Below are 20025 nucleotides of genomic sequence, written 5' to 3'. Positions count from 1 at the left end.
AATAAGTCACATAATAGAAAACAGCATATTGGGAATTTTGGCCTAGCGAGTAGAGACCTTATTTGGAGGGGGGGTCTAGGGCGCGGGCATCAGGGCACAAACAGAATTCATGTCACGTACCGAAAGAGACTGGTTTCTTTAGATCACTGGTTCATCACCGTAAATTAGAAATAGTCCTATCCATGGAGGCACAGAGGTCAGTGATGCCTTTACTCCACTCCTGTGCTTCCAAGGGGCATCTAGTCAATGAGTGCAAACTCACTGCCACTGAGAGGATTCCTACTCACCACGACCCTATGTGAGTTTCTGAGACTGTAACTTCACAGGAGTAGAAAGCCTGTAGTTTCCCCTCAAAGTGCCTGGCGGTTTAGAACTGCTGATGTTGCAAATAGCAACCCAATGCGTAGCCACTATGCCACCAGGCTCCTAACTGCATCTAAAAATACCAAAATCACCCCCAGCCAAATCCACTGGGACAAGCAGGCTGCAAAGACTACACAGATGCACTCTTGGGACAGTGGTGGTCGTCAGGGGTCATCAGTTTTGTCACGGACCACCGACAACTACATTGGGCAGCCATTTACCTTTGTGGGCTACACTTGACTTCTTTTGTGCGATAAATACTGCTGAAGAATGAGATTGCCTGCATCTATAGGCTGACCTCTTTATCCTTGCTAAACATGGGACCGGTGCCTTTTACTTTTAGTGGTCCCCAAACAGCCATTTTACATATGCATAGTGGCAGATTTTAGTTTGGGTTGTGCGGTGGAGAAATCTCACTTCATCCTTCCTCTATCCCAAAGTGCACAGGAGTCAGACAAGACAGAGCTCTGCGCGCGAGCCCGAGCCATTGCGCACTTCTTGTGCCACCCACTCAGCTCCTTCTGGCTGCTTCTGTAACCTGACAAATCACTCCAATTCCCCACACAGCACTATCAGCTCCCTCTTCCCACACTGCATTGTAAGAGACATTATAAATAAATCCTACATTCTTATGAGAGCACCATGCCCAGGCCTGTGCATTTTCTGGGGCTAATTGCTAAGGGGAAGCCAATACACTAGTGCCAGTCTTATGCTGGTCTACATGGTAATTATATGCTAATGCTATATGAAATGAATTCAATACCCCCCCCCCCCCACACACACACACTGAACGCTGCAGGAGACAGTCACGTAGCTGAGATTGACTCACACTGTCTTCTGGGGAGTCGGTGTCAAGCGGGGCCCTCCATGGACTACACTCCCTGACCGTTGTCTCTGTGCTAGTGGTCAGGTCCGGCAGCGAGAAGCAGCCCCGGCCGGTGTCCCCTAGTGAAGGTGGGCTCTGACTTCAAAGAAGCCACAGTGCGTGAGCCACTATCCGCTTTGTTACCTTTTTGTTTTGAAATGAACCTCATCTGAAAATACCAGGACTTAAAAATAAGGGTCCTAAGGGTTAAAAATAAGGGTCATAAGATCTAAACATGAAAGAGACTATGAGCTAAGTTTGGGATGATATAACAAAGCAAAAATGAGAAATATTATAAGCAAAGGAAAGCATTATAAAAACAATAGACATGGCAATTTTAGCTCAAATTAATACAAACACACACACAAAGGCAGTATGACTGGGTTAAAAAGCAAAATAAAAACCCTCATGGTTTTCCTGACGATGAGAAATACAGTAAATATAATCTAACAGCCTATGTGTATGCTTCGTCCTCAACGCAGGATTCTACATCTAACATATATAATCAAGTATACAACCAACAGCTATTAATAACACTGACATTTAGCTTTCCTGATACACACTGTCACGTGAATTTCTTTGCTCACCTCAAAAATAATGAATCTAACATTATATATATATAAATTCTTCCCATTTCTTAGATAAATGATTTTTCCCCTTAGCTATAAAAAGGAGCCAGGGAAACATTTCTGTCGTGGATTGAATTGCTTCCCCCAAATAGATATCCACTGGGCTTGACTGTAAGCCTCAGTGGCTTTTCAGGGTTATGAGATGATGTCGTCTGGTGGTGGATGGTCTACAGGGTCAGTTGTAAGAACCTCAGAGCAGGGAGCAACTTGACTCTGATTCACAGCTCTGGTCTGAAGTAAGAGTGGCCGCATCACCTTTTCTCCCGGAAGCCGTGGTAGAAGGAGACACAGAAGGGACCCCAGGAAGGCGCCTGACTACCAATAAGAAAGGACTGAGAAGGGAACCTGTTCTTTGGATCCAGGGTCCCCTCTCTGAGATCCTCCTAGAACCAGAAGGTGGTTTATCAAGCTCCATGAGAGATGCCCGGCCTACAGATGTTGAAAGGAGACAAGGCATGCCCCACAGGCAATACAGAGACAACCGACCGCTAGAGCTGGTGCTCTGAATTCACACTTTTGCTCCTAGGACACAGCTCTACTTGTTAAAGGTCACCTGCGTAAGGCATTCTGGTTATAGCAGCGCTAGCTAAATACGGCCGTTTCTCAGATGATCCCTCGTCCCAATAACCACCTAAAGTCAAATGACTTACAGAGAAGATTAGCTACAACTGTTCAGGGCGGTTACCATTCTCCAGGGTCTTCAGAGCTCGACCTTGAGCTGCTGATGAAAAGGAAGATGGCTTCTCTCTGGGACAGACTTTTAGAGATCACTTTATTAGTACAAATAAACTAACAACACCTAAAATAGAGAAAACACTAAAATCATCTGATGTGTATTAGGGATTATTATGTGTCGGATACTGTGGCCAAGCCTGACAATGTCTTTTCTCATTCATCTCTACAACGTCCTCTGAGATTAATGCTACATCATCACTAGACAGTGAGCTCTATGAGAATGGGCGTCATGTACTTTGTTCACCAACACTTGCTTTTAGAGTTTTCTTGCCCCAGAAAGATGCACACGAAGATGGCTGTTGAAGAAAAACAACCTCCATCGAAAAGGGGAAACTGAGTCTTAGAGAAAATAAACTAATTAGCCAAAGAGCTTGAAGCCGATTCTGTGTTCCAACTTTAATTATTTTTTCGGGGGGAGGGAGAGGGTGTAACTTTTGTAATTTCAAGCAAGAGGATCAGTGGAGTGTGGAGAGGAATTAACTTATTGCTGTGTTTACTCTTCTTGTTCTTTTGTATCTCTAACAAAAGGTGAAGTTGCTGATTAAGAATGAAGAACTAAATTCAGAATAGCAAAGGGAAGAATAAGAGAAGTTAAATCATCTGTAGCCCTTTAATGATGCAAACAGATCACTGAAGTTGCTTTCTGTGAGGAGGGAAATGGTTTAACCAAGTTAACTATGTGCAAAGCACGATGCGCAGCCCCCTCTGAAATGCAAGCAGGAGAATCAGACTAAGTGAAAGCCGCCCTTCCCAATCCAGTGCTCACGTGCAGCGCCCAGCCGATACTTGACCTCTAGAACTGTGTCATTCGTCTGCAGCCATAGCCCCTTTGTTACCAATATCTAATAAAATGTCAGACAGAGAAATAAAACACCAGCAATCCTATCGGTCTGGATGCCACAGGGCATTCCATCTTGAATCTTAATAAGGGGAGAGGACAAACTAGAACCTTTGTGTTCCAAATTACAGCCTTTGGAACATTTTCTTAGACCACGTATTACAGGAAATTTGTGTCTCAGTACACATAATACAACAGTTATCCCCCAAAGTCAAGAGCATCATAAATCAGCTCTTTCTTGGATCAACACAGCGAAGTTTGGATGAAGAAGAGGAACCATGGGGAAAATACAATAATAATGACTAGAAGTCTTAAAGTCTGACAAGCTTGGTTTTATTTATTTTTAATCCCAACAGGTCATTAGTTCTGTGGCATGAGGCAAGCTACAGATCCAGTTTTCTTACTCATATAATAGTGATAATAATCGAGAAGACTTTTAGGAATATTGGATATTGTACCCGTGTTCAGCGCTAACTATAAATCAAAAACTTACGCTCATCACGATCACCACAATTATGTTAGTCTTACTTCTGAATTAGTCTCTTCACACCAGCCAAAGGAAATACACTTGTAATGGTGAATTATATTGGTTATTACACATTGTCATCTTGATTTCTTTTCATCGAATGGCTGTAACGGTCAGCGGCACTGCCCAGTGTGGCACCGTCAGATTGGCTCTGCCACCGTCTCACAAAGGTAGCAATATTAGATCAGGACACTATCAGGCTAATTTTAAACTGCTTTGAATTGATAGCAAAAATAAGCCTTAGAGCGTTAACATAATCATATTTCCATTACATTTTACTAAGGCAGCAAGTAACATTTGCAAGCACCGATCTGATTGTTGCTGTTGCTTTGAAAAACCAATTTTGAATACTGAGCATTGTCCTCCTCTCTCTTTTCTTGTACATCAACCTGCACTCCCCTCGGGTCAACAAAAGAGGAATTAAATAGATGCCTCTTACCTCCAACAGCTCATCTCCGATACGCATTCTTCCATCGGTGGCAGCAGGCCCATCAGGGTTAATTCCCACTACAAATATGCTCATGCGTGACCTGTCTTTATTGCCAGCAAGGCTGAGTCCAAGTCCATTCTTGTCCTTCTCAAGTTCAATGATATGCAGTTCTCCAGGCAAGTCTGCATATCTTTGCCTGATTTTTTCTATTGAAAAAAAAAAGATAGGGGGGGGGAATTAATGAAGCAATAGAATATATAAAATACATATTGTACAGCTATCAGAATTTCCCCATCCTTACTCTGAATTGTCATCAATGACTTCTTTTGAGAATCACATAATTAAAGTAATGCATGCCCCATGTGTAGGCTACCAAGAAACAACTATTAATCTCAATAGATCAAGGGAGGTCTTGCTTGCTGAAAGTGAGGAGGACTTGAAGCACCTGCTGATAAAGATCAAGAATTTCAGCCTTCTGTATAGATTCAACTCAATGTAAAGAAGACCCAAATCCTCACAACTGGACCAATAGGTAACATGATAAACCGAGAAAAGGTTGAAGTTGTCAAGGCTTTTGTTCTTGGATCCACAATCTGCTCATGGACGCAGCCAAGAAGAGATCAAAAGACACATTGCATTGGGTAAATCTTCTGAACAAGCCATCTTTAACGTGTTGGAAAGCCATTGTTAGAATATCGAAGAGCAAGAATGTTATTTTGAAGATAGTGGGGGAAGGTGGATATTAATTAAAGAAGAATGAAGAACAATTGATGCTTTGAATTGCAGTGATGGCAAAGAATATTTTAAGTACCATGGACTGCTAAAGGACTGTTTGTCTGAGAAGAAGTTTGGTCAGAGTGCTCCATAGAGGCAGGATGACGAGAATTCATCTTACACATTTGGACATGCTGTCAGCAGAGACCAAGTCCTACAGAAGGACATCATGTCTGGTAAGTAGAGCAGCCATGAAAATAAGGATGGACTGAGCCTGAGACAGCAACAATGCACTCGAGCCTAGGATAAACTGTGAGGACGATACAGGACTAGGCAGTGTTCCCTTCTGCTGTGCATGTGGCCGCTATGGGCCAGAGCCAACTTGTTGACCCTTAACAACAAAAAGGTTAGCGCACTCATGAAACCTTCTCCAGTCGTTTAGGATCACACCAAACTCAATTTTATATATATATATATATATATATATATATATATATATATATATATATATATATATATATATATATAAAAAATCTACGACAGTTAATACAATGTGGTGGAACCTGCTGGCTCCACTCAAAAAGAAACAATCAAACAAAACACAACACACAAATATTTACTGAGCTCTACATGTTACAGGCTGAACAAACCTTGCTTCTCACAGTAGACTTCCATTTCAGAAGACCAAAATTCAAGCCACCCATGGATCACATGCTCAATGTTAATAAAAATATTCTTCGTATTTAGTTTCCTCAATTATATATTAGGCACAATAAAGGTCATTTTATACTTGTTGGAAAGGCTTAAGACATGTTAAAGGCCTTCACAGCTCCTGATACAGGTGCTTAGATTCTTTCACCCCACACTTCTTCACTTGGCTACCTCTTCTTTATGACCTAAATTACCTACTTGAGGAATTGGTAATGTTCACCTTGTGTTGACTCTGCGAAAAAGCACACTGGAAAATCAGTGTGGGGAAAGTTAGGGCCTCAATCTTGTCTTGTATCCCAAAGTACTACCAAGTAATACTTTAAAGGGTACAAAATCTATCCAGTTTATTTGTTGGGAGTGATACAATCTTGGTTCGTGTTTACAAAAACAAATAAAGAAAATTACAGTTAATTTTATTTGTGCTCATAGATGTAATTTTTAATTTTAAGTTGATATCACTTAAAAACATATTTAAGATATTTAACTTGATGTCTGATATACCCAATCTCTAACTCTCTTTTTTGGCCTAAAAATAGTAATTCCATATGCTTGGCTCAAGAATTACAAAGAAGAAAATGGTCTGGGGGCCACATCTGACCTCCCTCTAACTGTACACGGGGGGAAAAGCCAACTGCTTGTGAGACCAAGGCTGACTGCCACAGACAGAGCTCAGACTGGCCTCCCTTCTTTTTCTCCCTACCTTCTAGCACTGACCACTCCTCTCCTGGCACACTACTTCTCTGCCAGATTGCATACCTCACTGCAATGGCTGCAGGCAAGCCTCATGATTATGGGGATTTCATCGGAAAGTTAACAGATTACAAGCCCAGCAATACAATTAGAGTTAAATAATAGGGAAGTTGTCAAGGAAAGCCATCATATTAATAAACCAAAGGGGGAGAGGGTAAAGTCTATACTAATCGATGGTTTACAAGTGGTATTGATGTAACAGACTTTCAGGCTCTAACTGATCTGGACGTGTTCAACCCCTAGAGGATAAAAATCACTTTCCTGACCCGGTACTAGCTATTCACCTACCCAGACATTCAGCTGCTTAGGAATTACACTCCTCCAGGAAAATATGCCTTCATAGCAGATGAGCAGCCCCAAATAACTCCACTCTGAATAATGAATCTCCACACACACCTTCCTGTGCTACAGTAGAACGAGCAAGGAATACTGGGAATTAAGTTCAAATTCTAGTTGTTTTATTGGGTCCATCACGGACTCTCTCGATAACTGGAGGTATCTTATCAATAAAACACATTTCTATATGTATTGAGGTGAAATTGTTTAAATAAGGCTCTCTCTTTTAAAATTTTTATTTTATTGGGGCTCTTACAGCTCTTATCACAACCCCTACCTATGTCCGTTTTGTCAAACACATCTATACATATGTTGTCATCATCTTTTTCAAAACACTTTCTTTCTATGTGAGCCCCTGGCATCAGCTTCTCATTTTTCACCCTTCCTCTCCCATGTCCCCTTGATGATTTATAAATTCTTTCCCGTCCTCTCACCTCCCCCTCTTACACCAACTGCTGTCGAATTTCACCCACTTTTCTGCCATCCCCCTGGGATGGGGGATCTGGCTAGACCAGAACATGCACACTGGTACAGATAAGAGCTTACAACACAGGGAATCCAGGACAGATAAACCCCCAGGACCAGTAAGGGGAGCTGCAATTTTAGGAGGGTGAGGGGAAGAGGAAGGGGGGTGGGGTGGGAGGTAATAAGGGGGAACTGATCACAATAAGGTTCTTTTCCCATGTCTTTCTAGTCTCACCAAGTGACTGGGTAGGGCCATGCAATTAGGGTATGCGAAACGCTAATAAAAGGGATTAGTCCATTTTGCCATGCCTCTGGGCATAAGAGAGCCATGCCCAACAGCAGGAAGAAAGAAGCCTGTGACCATCAGGAAAGGGGAGCCCAAGCAAGATCTGTCTCAGGTGGGGAGCCAGCAGAGGACCAGTAGCCACAGCACTGAGACCATGAAGCACCATTGGGCTTCCCAGCGCATTGAGCAAGGAAGAGACCTTAGGGCATCGAGGCTGAGGACCAGAGACAAGCCTGTCAGTCAGTCCGCACGCTGAGAAGTGCTGTGAACAAACGAACGGTAGGCTCAACATTTGGAAACCTGTGAGCTTCGGAATAAACCCCTAACTGGGCCTGCTGCTCGGCGTTGTGTGTGGCTGCTGTGAATCACTGACCAGCATTGTGTCATTCGGGCCAAAAGAAGACGTGCCGCCTGTGCACCTGGTGTCAGAACGTCAGTGGGACAGAATTCAATTGATTCTTACAGTTTGGTGATCAGTGGGAGTTCAATTTCCCCACTCAGTTAGTGACAGTAAAGTGAAATTTGATTTTTCCATTTAGTTGGCAAGAAAGCAATTTTATAAAAGCAAGCCTGATCCAATGATAACTAACAGTATATAGAGAGAAACTTTATAAAGAGGCAGAATCAGAGGACAAATTCTTCATGTTAATTTAAGGTCTGTGTATTTTATAGTTACTTAAACACACAGAGAGACATTTATCACTCATATTTTTCATGCAGAATCACTGGAATATTTAAACCTCTGCATTTAGGCACCCAGTTATGTCAGAGTTAAATGTGACTTTCATGAGACCGATCTACTATGGAGACCAGGTGTGTCTCCACAATTAAGGCTCAAAATCAATATGAAGCTTGTTTTGACTATACAACAGATTACTTCAGGAATCCAACCTCAATGACCTCTTACTTCTCTCTTCCCTTTTCCCTCTCCTCACCGCTGCTCTCCTCCCTGCTGCCATGCACACTTCTGCTTGTCACTTCCTGTGTCCCCATAATCAATTTCCATTATCAACAACTGCTATTCTGTTGAAGTAACTAGAAGTAAACGAGACTTTCAAAAGGGTGAAAGGAAAGCGAAGTTACTGTGTGGGAGATCAAAGTGCTTTGAATTCTCCTCTGAGAAATCAAGACAATGCATGCTTTTCTTAATTGAGCTCTAACTGAAAAAAATTAGAGGCCCCCACCCCCACCTCACCACCGGAACCATGAAGGTGGAATGAACTGAAAGTCCTGTAGAGATCATCTTTAAAACTTCATTTTAAATATCTACAGAAGTCTTCTTGAAAACCAAACAATTTTGGGGATAGCTAAAAAAAAAAACAAGCAAAAATGTCCAGCTGGAGCGCTGAGCTTGTGTCAGGACTGTCTCTATGGGTCCGATGGATAACAACGCACAGGTTTGCACAGACACCTCAGAGGAGGCAGCGAATTTATGTTTCAAGGGGCCAGGAAGACCTCAACACAGACGGTGAGCGCAGTGCCAAACTTGAAGAATGTGATCCATGACACCCGAGGGTGTCTGCACAGAGGGTTCATCTGTATGTCCTCCTGCATACGTTCTCAACAACGACACTAAAATTAGAACTGCCCCTGAGGAGGGCGGAGTCAGGGCAAACTGACCTACGGCAGACATGGGGCTCTCTCACAGGGGACCCAACAGTGCCTAGGATTTGCTCTTAGTGTCATTCCATGGCAACTAATGCACTGGGGGAGGGGACAAATGGGAAGAAAATGTATAAAGGAAACATTTTCTTAAAACAAAATCATTTTCTTATCACTAAGAACACATAAATTTAAAGAGGTGTGGTAGTGGACAGTATCATTTAAAGTCAATGAGATTTTTTCCTCTAAAGAAACCCTCCAAATACTATTTCCTGGATATATGAAACTATACCTCCATGAATTGGGTAACTACTATCTTCTAGAAACAAAATAATAATTTTAAAAGCCCCAAAAGAATAGTAAAACTAACAAAAGGGTCGTAAGGATCTGGGATCTTGCTACATGTAATCATTCTTAAGAATATTTGTAATGAACAACCAATTTCTACATTGACATTCAAAGTATGTCAGTCAAGTAACAGTACTGCTGATGCGAAGCAAACGAGGCATCCTTTCATTGCTGAATAAAAATCAGTTTAGGTGATAAGTAACCCACTTTACTCAAGGATCCCTGGGTGAACATCAGCCTGGAATAATTAGAGAGAGAACAATCCTTGATTCAGACTCAACAGTCACACTTGTGTTAAACATGGGTTTGCTAGCCCAGCTCCAATGTTATCTCAAGAAGGAACGCCAGGTTGCTCATAAATCTGTATTAAAGCACCAATGCCTCTTCCTTGTCCAAGAAAGTCAATAGCGTTTTCCCAGTATGGTCTCAGGCTGTTTTGCTATCATCATTGGATATTAGGTGTTGCTAAGTAACAGAGCCTTTCTCCCAAGTAAGAAACTTAATTAAGTTACTGCCCAGTATTTTAATAGGAAATATTCAACACAGCAGAAAAACAACCCAACAAAATTTCTGAAGCATGTAGATGCCCGGTCTCTTTCCAAAGAAAATAAAAGGGAAAAGTATTTTTCAAACAATTTTCTACACCTCATGTATAATGGACCTACTTTAAGAAATATCAGGTTATAAGACATTTCTTTATTAAATATTCCTTATGCCTAACCAATTTAAATGTCTGAGTTCCTACGTAAAGACTTGAGATGTCAAAAGATAGAAGAGAAAATCATAAGTAATCAGAACAAACAATATCTGAGTTCAAACAGGGGCAAATCTCAGATGAGTGTCTAGATCACGTGGAAACAATGAAGACAAAGAAATCTATTTCGTATAAGACACATCTACCTTATCCTTAGATTTAGTAGAGATTTTTGTAGGTATGTAAGTTTTATTACAATATGTGAATCTGTATATGGATATTAAGTCAAGACAACACCAGGAGAACTAAATATAATAATAATAACAACGTCATTAGTTGCTGTAAAATCAGCATGGCCTCATGGCAGCCTTATACGTGGCAGCACTGGTACGGGCCAGCACGGGCTTAAGGATGTTTAAGTACATTTTTGTGCCTATTGTGTCAGTCCATTGCACTGAGGATTTCTAAGGTTTGGGCAATAGATAACACTTACATGGCAGACAGTTGTAAGTACTTCACTACACTTTAATTCAATTAATCTTTATGAAAACACTCTGGTAGCATTCTTAGGCATAATCTTGGAGGGGAGGAAATGAAGACCTTAGCTATGAAAACATAAAGAGCATGCACAAGCCATTGAATGGCGAAGCAGGAATTCCCATCCACACAGTTTGACCCTGGATTCAGTGATTTTTAGATAAACGATTGTATCCAAAACATAGGAGCAAATGCATAAAGATAAAATATTATCTTCTTCCTTCCATAAAAAGTTAATCCATATTATGTTTAAGAACACAAAAGAAAATCAACCAAAAACGCAATTCAGAAAAAATGTTAGATCACCAACTAAAACAAAAAATTGCCAATATTATTATCCTTTAGTAGTTACATGCTGACGTTATGGACCATGGAGCCTCATGGTAACCTGTATTCAATGGAACAGAGCAATAGCTGGTCTGGCACGATCTGTGGTAGTGACATCATCTGGTGTCAATTTGGGGCTTGAGAGGATTAAGAGCGAAGGGGTGGAGTTGAGTCTGTCAATTGGGTCATAGCCAATAAGGCCTCTGTGTGGGCATGGCCTTCCTCTGAGAATTCTGAGAACTCCTGTATTTCCTCTTTGGAGGCGGGAGACACTTCACCCTCTCTTTTGGCTCACTTGCTTGAAGACTCTCTACTGACAAAACTCACGACTCACTCCGAGTGATGCTCTACTGACAAGATGTATGGCGCTATGCCCTGGGAGCTGGAGAAGCCACATGAACCTACCCTGATGCAAACAAACTTTGTTACCTTGTTTTCCCAAAAGTAAGGAATCCCCCCCAAAATAAGAACTACTTACAGTTTTGACTCTCTCTGAAATATAAGGCATCCCCCAAATATAAGACCTCCCCGAAAATAAGCCCCCCCAAGCTACCATAACTCTGAACTCTGGACCGTAGTGGTGGGCACCGCTGTGCAGGTCACTGTTGGTCACAGTGCAGCCAGAGAAGACAGGAAGGGTGAGGTTTCTTTCAATAAAACAATAAACAATAAATATGTACCGTATTCTTTTTCATTGAAAAATAAGACATCCCCTGAAAATATGACCTAGCACATCTTTGGGAGCAAAAATTAAATATAATACACTGTCTTATTTTTTGGAACCAGGGTAGTCTGGGAAGACTAGAGAAACAAATCCATAGACATACACATGTGTATAAGAAAGAGTTTTATATACAAGAGGAATTAAACATTGAGAAAGCATCCCAACCCAGCCCAGTCCAAGTCCATAAGTTCGATACTAGCCCATATGTCCGATACCAATCTAAAAAGTCCTCATCAGACTCACGAAACACATGCAATGATGCTGAATACAGGACAATCACAGGTCAGTGGGTCTTTGACTTTGGTGGCGTAAGCGTCTCAGCACTGTTAGGGGTTTCTACGTGGTTTCTCCAGCTTCAGAGATCTGGTTGCATCAGGGTCGGTCCATATGGCTTCTCCAATTTAGGGAACTAGCGTAGTTCCATGTGTCTTGCCAGCTGCAATGTCTCCCAGGGAGTGGCAGAGTCTCCCACCTCCAAGGAAGAAATATCAGAATTCCCAGAATCCTTAGGGGAAGGCTATGCCCACACAGAAGCCTCATTGGCTATGATCTTATTGACAGGCTAGACTCCACCCCTACACGCTTAAGCCTTAAATTGACAATTATATAACTACCATACAGACCTTTGGAGCTAGAGAAGCCACGTAGAGACCCCTGCCAGCGCTGAGATGCTTACAACGCCACTGGATCCACAAGACTTCCCACCCACTGGCCTATGAGCTTCCTGCATGCAGCACCACTGCATGTATTTTGTGAGTCTGAAGAGGACTTTATGGATTGGTATCAGACATATGGGCTAATATTGGACTTAAGGACTTGATCTGGATTGGGCTGGGACATTTTCTCAATATTCAATTGCTCTTGTATATAAACCTCTTTCTTAAACTTATGAGTCTCTCTGGATTTGTTTCTCTAGTCAACCCAGACTAACACACGATCTTCACAATTGCTATTACCATATGTTTGAGTCCAGCGTTGTTGCCATTGGGTTAATCCACTGAAGGCCTTCCCTTTTTTAAGTTGATCCTCTACTTTATCAAGCATGATGTCCTTCTCCAGGGACTGGTTCCTCCTGATAACATATCCAAAGTATTTGAGATGAAGTCTGGTCCACCTCACTTCCAAGGATCACATTCTGGCTTGTTTCTATTCCAAGACAAGATTTGTTTGTTCTTCACGCAGTTCATGGTATATTTAATGTTGTCAGCCCCATAATTCAAAGACATCAATTGCTCTTCAGTCCTCCTTATTCAGTGTCCAACTTTCACATGCCAATGAGAAAATTGAAATATCATGGCTTGGGTCAGGTGCACCTTAATGCTCAAGGTAACACCTTTGTAATTTAAAAAAATTATTGATCTAGAATAACCTATCATTCAATGGTTCAATCATATCAAGAAGGGCTGTATAGTCATCTTCACAATCAACTTTGTAGTTTTTTCCTCCTTCTTGTACACATTGATGTTGCTCTTCCCTTTCATATTAAAGAGGCCTTCTGCAGCAGATCTACCCAATGCAATAAAGTCATTTGATTTCTTGATTACTACTTCCTTGAGTATTAATTGTAGATCCAAGCAGAACGAAAACCTTGACAACTTCAATCGTTTCTGAGTTTATCCTTATGTTGCTTATTGGTCGAGTTGTGAGGATTTGGGTTTTATTTACAGTAAGTTATTGCTCATTGTTACAGTAAGTTATTACAATGAGTTCTTACTTATTACAGTATGTTATAATCCATGAGTCTCCATCAATTCAATGGCAGTGAGTTTGCTTTTTGGTGGTTTGCAATCCACATTAAAGGCTGCAGCTTTTGATCTTCAACCAGAAATGCCTCAAGTCCTGCTGGCTTTTAGCAACCAAGGTTTTATTATTTGCATACTGCAGGTTGTTAATGAGCATTCAATTCTGATTCTTTGTGATGTAGTCTAGTTAATAAGTTCAAACTTATTTGGCCTACTGCCACCTTTACAGAAAACAAACTGACGCAGCACCCCTTTAACCATTAAAACTTTGTACTGTAGCCTATAATCGAGGATAAAATGCAGGTATCTGCTTTTGCAGCTCCCTAAGGAGCCTCCTAAGGAGCCCTCATGGAGTAGTGATTCTGCATTAAGCTGCGAACCACAAGGTCAGCAATTCAAAACCACCAGCTGCTCCAAGGGAAAAAGATGAAGCCTTCAAGCTCCCAGAAAAAATTTGTCTTAGAAACCCACAGGGACAGTCCTGCTCTGTTCTAGAGGGTCACTATGGGTCAGCACTGACTTCACAGCAGTGACTTTCTCTTCTTAAAATCTTTCTAGTATCCCCTGGGAGCAGTGTCGCCCACTTTGGGGAATACATTGGTCTAGCTTCTCGGATTATTTTCTGTGTTGAGACTAAGTATGGCGATGCCTATCTTTCCTGATTTTGAATCCTTTAAGCATCTTTACTCTGTGTACAGGGCTCAGTGCGAACACAATGAAGTGTTCTAGAAATGATTACACAGTGAAAACAAAAGTCTCAACCGTCAGTGAAAGGATAATATTTTCTGATTAGAGGGATCAACTTTCAAACCAAGGAACAATCAATCAGCAGAGGGCATGCGTTAATAATGGTCATTGAACTTTTAGTGTCCGCCAGCCACTATGCTGAGGACTTTGCACATGCTGTGTTGGAAAATATCATTCTCAAGATGTCCATCAACAGAATGGAAAACTACATCATGGCATTTCCACACAATGGGAACATCATGCTTTAATATTAAGAAGCATACCTGAGAGCAAAAGAAATCAGAGCAGAACAGAATATAAGCCACATGACTGCATCGTTATCAAGTTGAGACACAGGCAAAATTAATCCATGGCTTTGGAGTAAAGACAATTGTGGTTTGGGGCAACGGGGAAGCAGCAGTAAACTGGGGAAGCACACTATGCTTGAAATGTTCTCATCAAATCTGGTCTGTGACAAAAGTTCATAAAAAATACACCTAAGGTTTATACACACTACAGAAGGTGTAAAAAGTATTGAAATTGTGCACGTCTAGTTATGCATATTTCAAAAAATTTTAAGAGAATCATAATGAAATAATGTAATGCTTGAAGCTTTTTGAAAATTCTACTTTGAACAAGCCAACTGTAGAAACACATGTGGAGATAATAAAGACATTTGATTATAGATTATATATTACATAAAAATGAAAGAATTCTTGTGTCAGGTATGTGATTGGCATTGGAGTTGTATTTTTAGAAATGCACACATATAGAGGAAGTGACATGGTCTCTGGAAGTGATTTAAACCAGTTCAAGATGGTAGATGAGTAATGTAATAAAAATAAGGGCTAAGTGACCAAATACAGCAAAATCTTGATCGTTATTAAACTGGGAGAATAATATCTGGCAATGCAGTGATTACACTTTTTGTTTGAAAACTTTCACAATTTCTTAAAAGAAAGAAATCCTTGTAGCCATCCTGAGATAGACACATTCTCATCTTCCAGACAAAATAGCTGAGACTCATGAAATTAGTAATTCCAAACTTGCAGTTAGTAATTCGTATGCCTGGAGTTCTGATTCAGGCAGAATGTGGCCTAGCACGCAAAAATGAAGTTAAATCTAGAACTGTGGCTAGGATACTGTGGCCCAAAGGCCCCCGCATTCAGATCAAGTAGAACCCAAAATCCCACTGCCACGGAGCTGGTTCTGATTGATGGCACTCTAGAGAGGGCAGGGTCGAATGACCCACTGCTCCTAAAGGTTTCTGAAGCTGTAAATATCCACAGGGACAGACAGCTTCAGTTTTCTCCCACGGAGTGGCTGGTGGGTTCAATCTGCTAACTTTGCACTTAGCAGCCCGATAGCTGACCCCTGTGTCGCAGATAAAACACTGAGCAATGTCTGAGGATCGTGGGCCCTCCGTGGTGGAAAGGATACATGGAGGGGAAGGAACAGGGAATGTGGCCATTGAGGAGGCCAAGTCGATGTAGCGGTTATGCCTTTGGCTGCCATCTGCAAGGTCAGCAGTTTGAAACCACCAGCTGCTCCTTGGGAGAAAGACTGGGCTTTCTATTCCCCTAATTAGTTACCATCTCGGAAACATGGGAGGGGGGGAGAGGGAAGAGAGGCGCTGGTCACTACGAGCCAGCAGTGACTCCAAGGAAATGAATTTTGGGGTTTGTTTGTTTTTTAACGAGGTACCAAAGAGTGGATGCGAACAGGATCAGGGAAACAACCGGCGAAGAAACACAGAAGAGAACTCAAGGATCCTGAGAAAAAAGTACTAAGTGGCTTCATTCCATTTATCCATTTAAAACAAAACAAGCGAAACTCCCGAATGCTTGCTTCATTCAGGAATGATGCCATTGGCTAGGATTATAAGAGGGAATTTAAATGCGAAGACATGTACGTGCTACACAGGAATGGGAACGTCCTTTAAACCACACGATAGCAGACAGAAAGAATTAACTACTCTACTCAAACTCAAGAAGCACACTTACTCTGGAACAGAAGACGATCCAATCTAGAGCATTCACAATCACGGCCACCAAAGACCTAGAGTTTTAGTTAGTGGCAAAACCAGACACAGAATCCAGTGTTTCCCGTTATTTAGGCCAGTTTCACCTATTGGTCAATTGGGCGAGGTTGGAACTATGCTCAAAGGTAGGTTGTCTCCTATATGTCCACAAGTCCCATGCTAGCTCCTCCTCGTGCCACGAGAAAACTGACCGCTCCACACCCCCTCTGGTGATGAATGGGCCAGGTGTCTAGGTGGCAATCAGTCAGTAGGAGACAGAAACAAAGCACAAATTCTTTGCCTGTTATTTAGCTTAAAACACAAAATGAAATTAGTTTGTTGTACGCAGAAGTTTACCCACCATAATTAGGGAAGGCACCATATATTTTTATATAAGCCGAGTTTCTCAGCACATTTTTAATGCAGTTTTTGTAGTAAAATTAGGTGCCTCAATGGATATTTGGTTAGGCTTATATTCGAGTGTGTACAGTAATCATATTTACATCCATGCTCAAACACGTGGGCTTACTTTATCAGCATTACTGGGCACGTCCACTGAGCTCTTTCTGTAAAAGAGCCATGATAACCAAATCAGGTTCCCAGAGGATGGCCCATGACATGCAGCCTATGACCCAACATAGCTATGTAAAAACTGCATTGTCTGTGCATCCTGTCACATCTGCAAAATCTAAATCTCTAAACTAAGGGATCAGGATCATCATCCTTAAAAACAGTAAAAAAAATTAAAAATCCATGTAATTCATATACACATGAGAATACTGCCTAAATATTTGGGATATCCCCACTCCAGCTGAAAATAACTCTATGATACTTAGAGATGGCTGAAAACAAGGTATAAAAGGGGTTGGATTATTATGGAACCCAGAATTTTTACTTAGTCTTAAGAGCAGCCAGTAAAAAACATTTTAATTTTGAAACGGCACTGAGGCAAGCCAAATGCAATTTTAAAAACCCTCTCTGAAATCATTTGCTGTGTACTTTAAGTATCAGGAGAAACAGAGCACGGTTCGTTAATCACTATAAAAGTATTGAGTTGCACGCTCATTATGGTTATAGTGTAGTAGAAAGGCATGTTAGAATGGGGCTGATTTTGCTTCCTGGTCATTACCCAGTCATGCAATAATGCTGAACAAAAGCTCCATGCTGGCATCAAATCACAGTAATCAGCAGTGGCATCCACAGCATTCAGGTGTTTAATTATATTTTCCAGAGTGAAAAAAACCTGGAGTTTCCAATAATTACAGGAAACTGTAGTGGAGTGTAGAAAAGGGAATAAAACAAGCATTTGCCATGTTCACCGTGTCCCTTTAGTGATTGATAGATACTATGAAAACAGATTTTCCTCCAAATCCCTGCTGAAGATAATCTTCACCTATGCTTGCCCAAGGGACTGTCCATATTTATTTTCCCCATCAACAATCAGGGGAAGAGTTGAAGAAAGCAGAAGAGCCACTAAAGAACTGTCACAGGGACAAGGGAACAACAAGTGAACTAAAATCAATGGAAGGAAGGTCATAGGATGCCTCGTGGGGCTTAATCAAGAGCAATGTAACAACGAGGAACTACTAAACCCTCATGAAGGTCGAACATGATGGTGGGACAAGAGGAGAGTAAAAGGAAATAGAGGAAAGAACCAGGGGCAAAGACATTCATAGAGGTCTAAATACAGGCATGTACATATGTAAATATATATAACGAGAGAATAGAACTATGCACTCATATCTATATGTCAAGAATTAAGGTTGCAGAGGGATATTGGGCCTCGACTCAAGTACTCCCTCAACACAAGAACACTTTGTTTTAACAATCCGGCATTCTGTGATGTTCACCTTCCCAACACGATCGCTAAAGACAAAATGTGTGCATAAGCAAATGTCGTGAAGAAAGCTGATGGTGCCCGGCTATCAAAAGATACAGGATCTGGGACCTTAAAGGCTTGAAGATAAACAAGCAGACATTTAGCTGAGAAGCAACAAAGCCAACATGGAAGAAGCACACCAGCCTGTGTGATCATGAGGTGTCAATGGGATCAGGTATCAGGCATCTAAGACCCAGAACAAAATCATAGCCATTGTGAATGGGGTGTGGGGTCTGGGTGGGGCATGGAGTGGAGACCCAATGCCCATCTGTAGACATTTGGACATCCCCTCACAAGAGGGGTCACAGGGAAGAGATGAGCCAGTCAGGATGCAGTACAGCACTGATGAAACAGACAACTTTCCTCTCGATCTTTGGTGGTTCCTTCATCACCCCACTAGCATGACCTCAATTCTACCTTACAAATTGGATTAGACCAGAGCAAGAACACTGCTACAGATAAGAGCCTGCAACACAGGGAATCCGGGGTAGAGAAACCCCTCCAGGCCAACAATGAGAACAGAGATACCAGGAGGATTAGGGGAGAGTGGGGGTAGAAAGGGGGAGTTACTCACAAGGATCGATCTATAACCCACTCCCAGGGGGACAAATAATGGAAAAGTGGGTAAACGGTGATGGAGGATGATGTAAGATATGGAAATAATAATCTATAACTTATCCAGGGTTCATGAGGGATGGCGGGAGGGGGAAGAAGAGGGAAGAAATGGGGAGCTGATATCAGGGGCCCAAGTTGGAAGAGAATGCTTTGAAAATGATGATGGCAGAATATGTGCAACTGTGCTTAACACACTGGATGAATGTATAGATTGTGATAAGAAACATAAGAGTCCCAATAAAAGTTTTTTTTTAAAAAATAAAAGACTTGACACAAGCGAGATGTAGGAATAAGCTGTGGAGTTTGAGAGTACTGGGTTCCATGCCAGTCCTACCACTGGATCTCCGTGACCCCAAATGAAATACATTTTCTTTAAGAAAATGGAGAAAAATAAGTCTGGAAGCATTCTTGGAACGATCAGCGGGGATAACGTATGAAGCATCCCCGAGTACCTCAATAATAAAAAAAGGGAACGCAATAAATCACAGTGATTTATTATAATTCACCCCCAAGAACTGGCAGGTCTTCTTGAAAGGGACGGCGGGGCATGAAGAATGAACTTGCTCCCGGAGCTGAGTAGCAGCAGACTAGCAGGAGGCACAGCCCAAGTTCAGGCTTGTGACACAAATTATCTGGGGCCCTGCAGCATGAGTAGGCAGTATAACTGGCTTCCCAGCGCTGCCAACCCTTCCAGCCTCAGAGATTTGGAGCGGCAGGAACTGTCCTCTACAGTGAACCAAATATTTGTGGATCACCAAATTTTAGGGGATCTAGATCTCCTTCATGTCTTATAAAACAATTCCTGGTTTTCAAAAGAATTCTATATTAAAATTCACCCAGAGTTCTGCACTCCTTAAGAATGTGTTTCATCTAATTTCCTGGCCCAATAAAGATGGGGCATGAGGAGTGACCCCGACTGGAAGGTTTGCTCTTTCATGGGGCTCTGGTGGCTTAGAGGGCTAAGCATTACGCTGCTGACCACGGCGTCAGCAATGAGAACCCACCAGCTGCTCCAAGGGAGAAAGAGACGGCTCTCTACTCCTCTTCAGAGTTACAGTCTTGGAAACTCAACGTGGGCCGTTCTACCCTATCCTACAGAGTCGCTATGTGGCAGCAGCGACTTGGGGGCAGAAAGTGTGGCTTTGGTTTTATTAAGTAAAGCT

At 41.8% G+C, this 20025-nt stretch overlaps 1 protein-coding gene across 3 annotated transcripts in view; it reads right to left on the bottom strand.

Moving 5' to 3' along the window:
* The window catches only part of PATJ (PATJ crumbs cell polarity complex component), a 398931-nt gene that overhangs the window by 164910 nt on the left and 213996 nt on the right, over nucleotides 1-20025 (bottom strand). For all 3 annotated transcript variants that reach the window (XM_075557001.1, XM_075557016.1, XM_075557007.1), the window contains exon 28: nucleotides 4396-4592. In XM_075557001.1, coding sequence (XP_075413116.1) covers nucleotides 4396-4592 — 197 coding nt within the window. The remainder of the gene's footprint in view (nucleotides 1-4395; nucleotides 4593-20025) is intronic.

Source organism: Tenrec ecaudatus, chromosome 1, assembly GCF_050624435.1.
Source record: "Tenrec ecaudatus isolate mTenEca1 chromosome 1, mTenEca1.hap1, whole genome shotgun sequence".
Taxonomy (NCBI): Eukaryota; Metazoa; Chordata; class Mammalia; order Afrosoricida; family Tenrecidae; genus Tenrec; species Tenrec ecaudatus.
The sequence above is the reverse complement of the archived record's forward strand: the minus strand, read 5'-3'. Positions and strand labels throughout refer to the sequence as shown.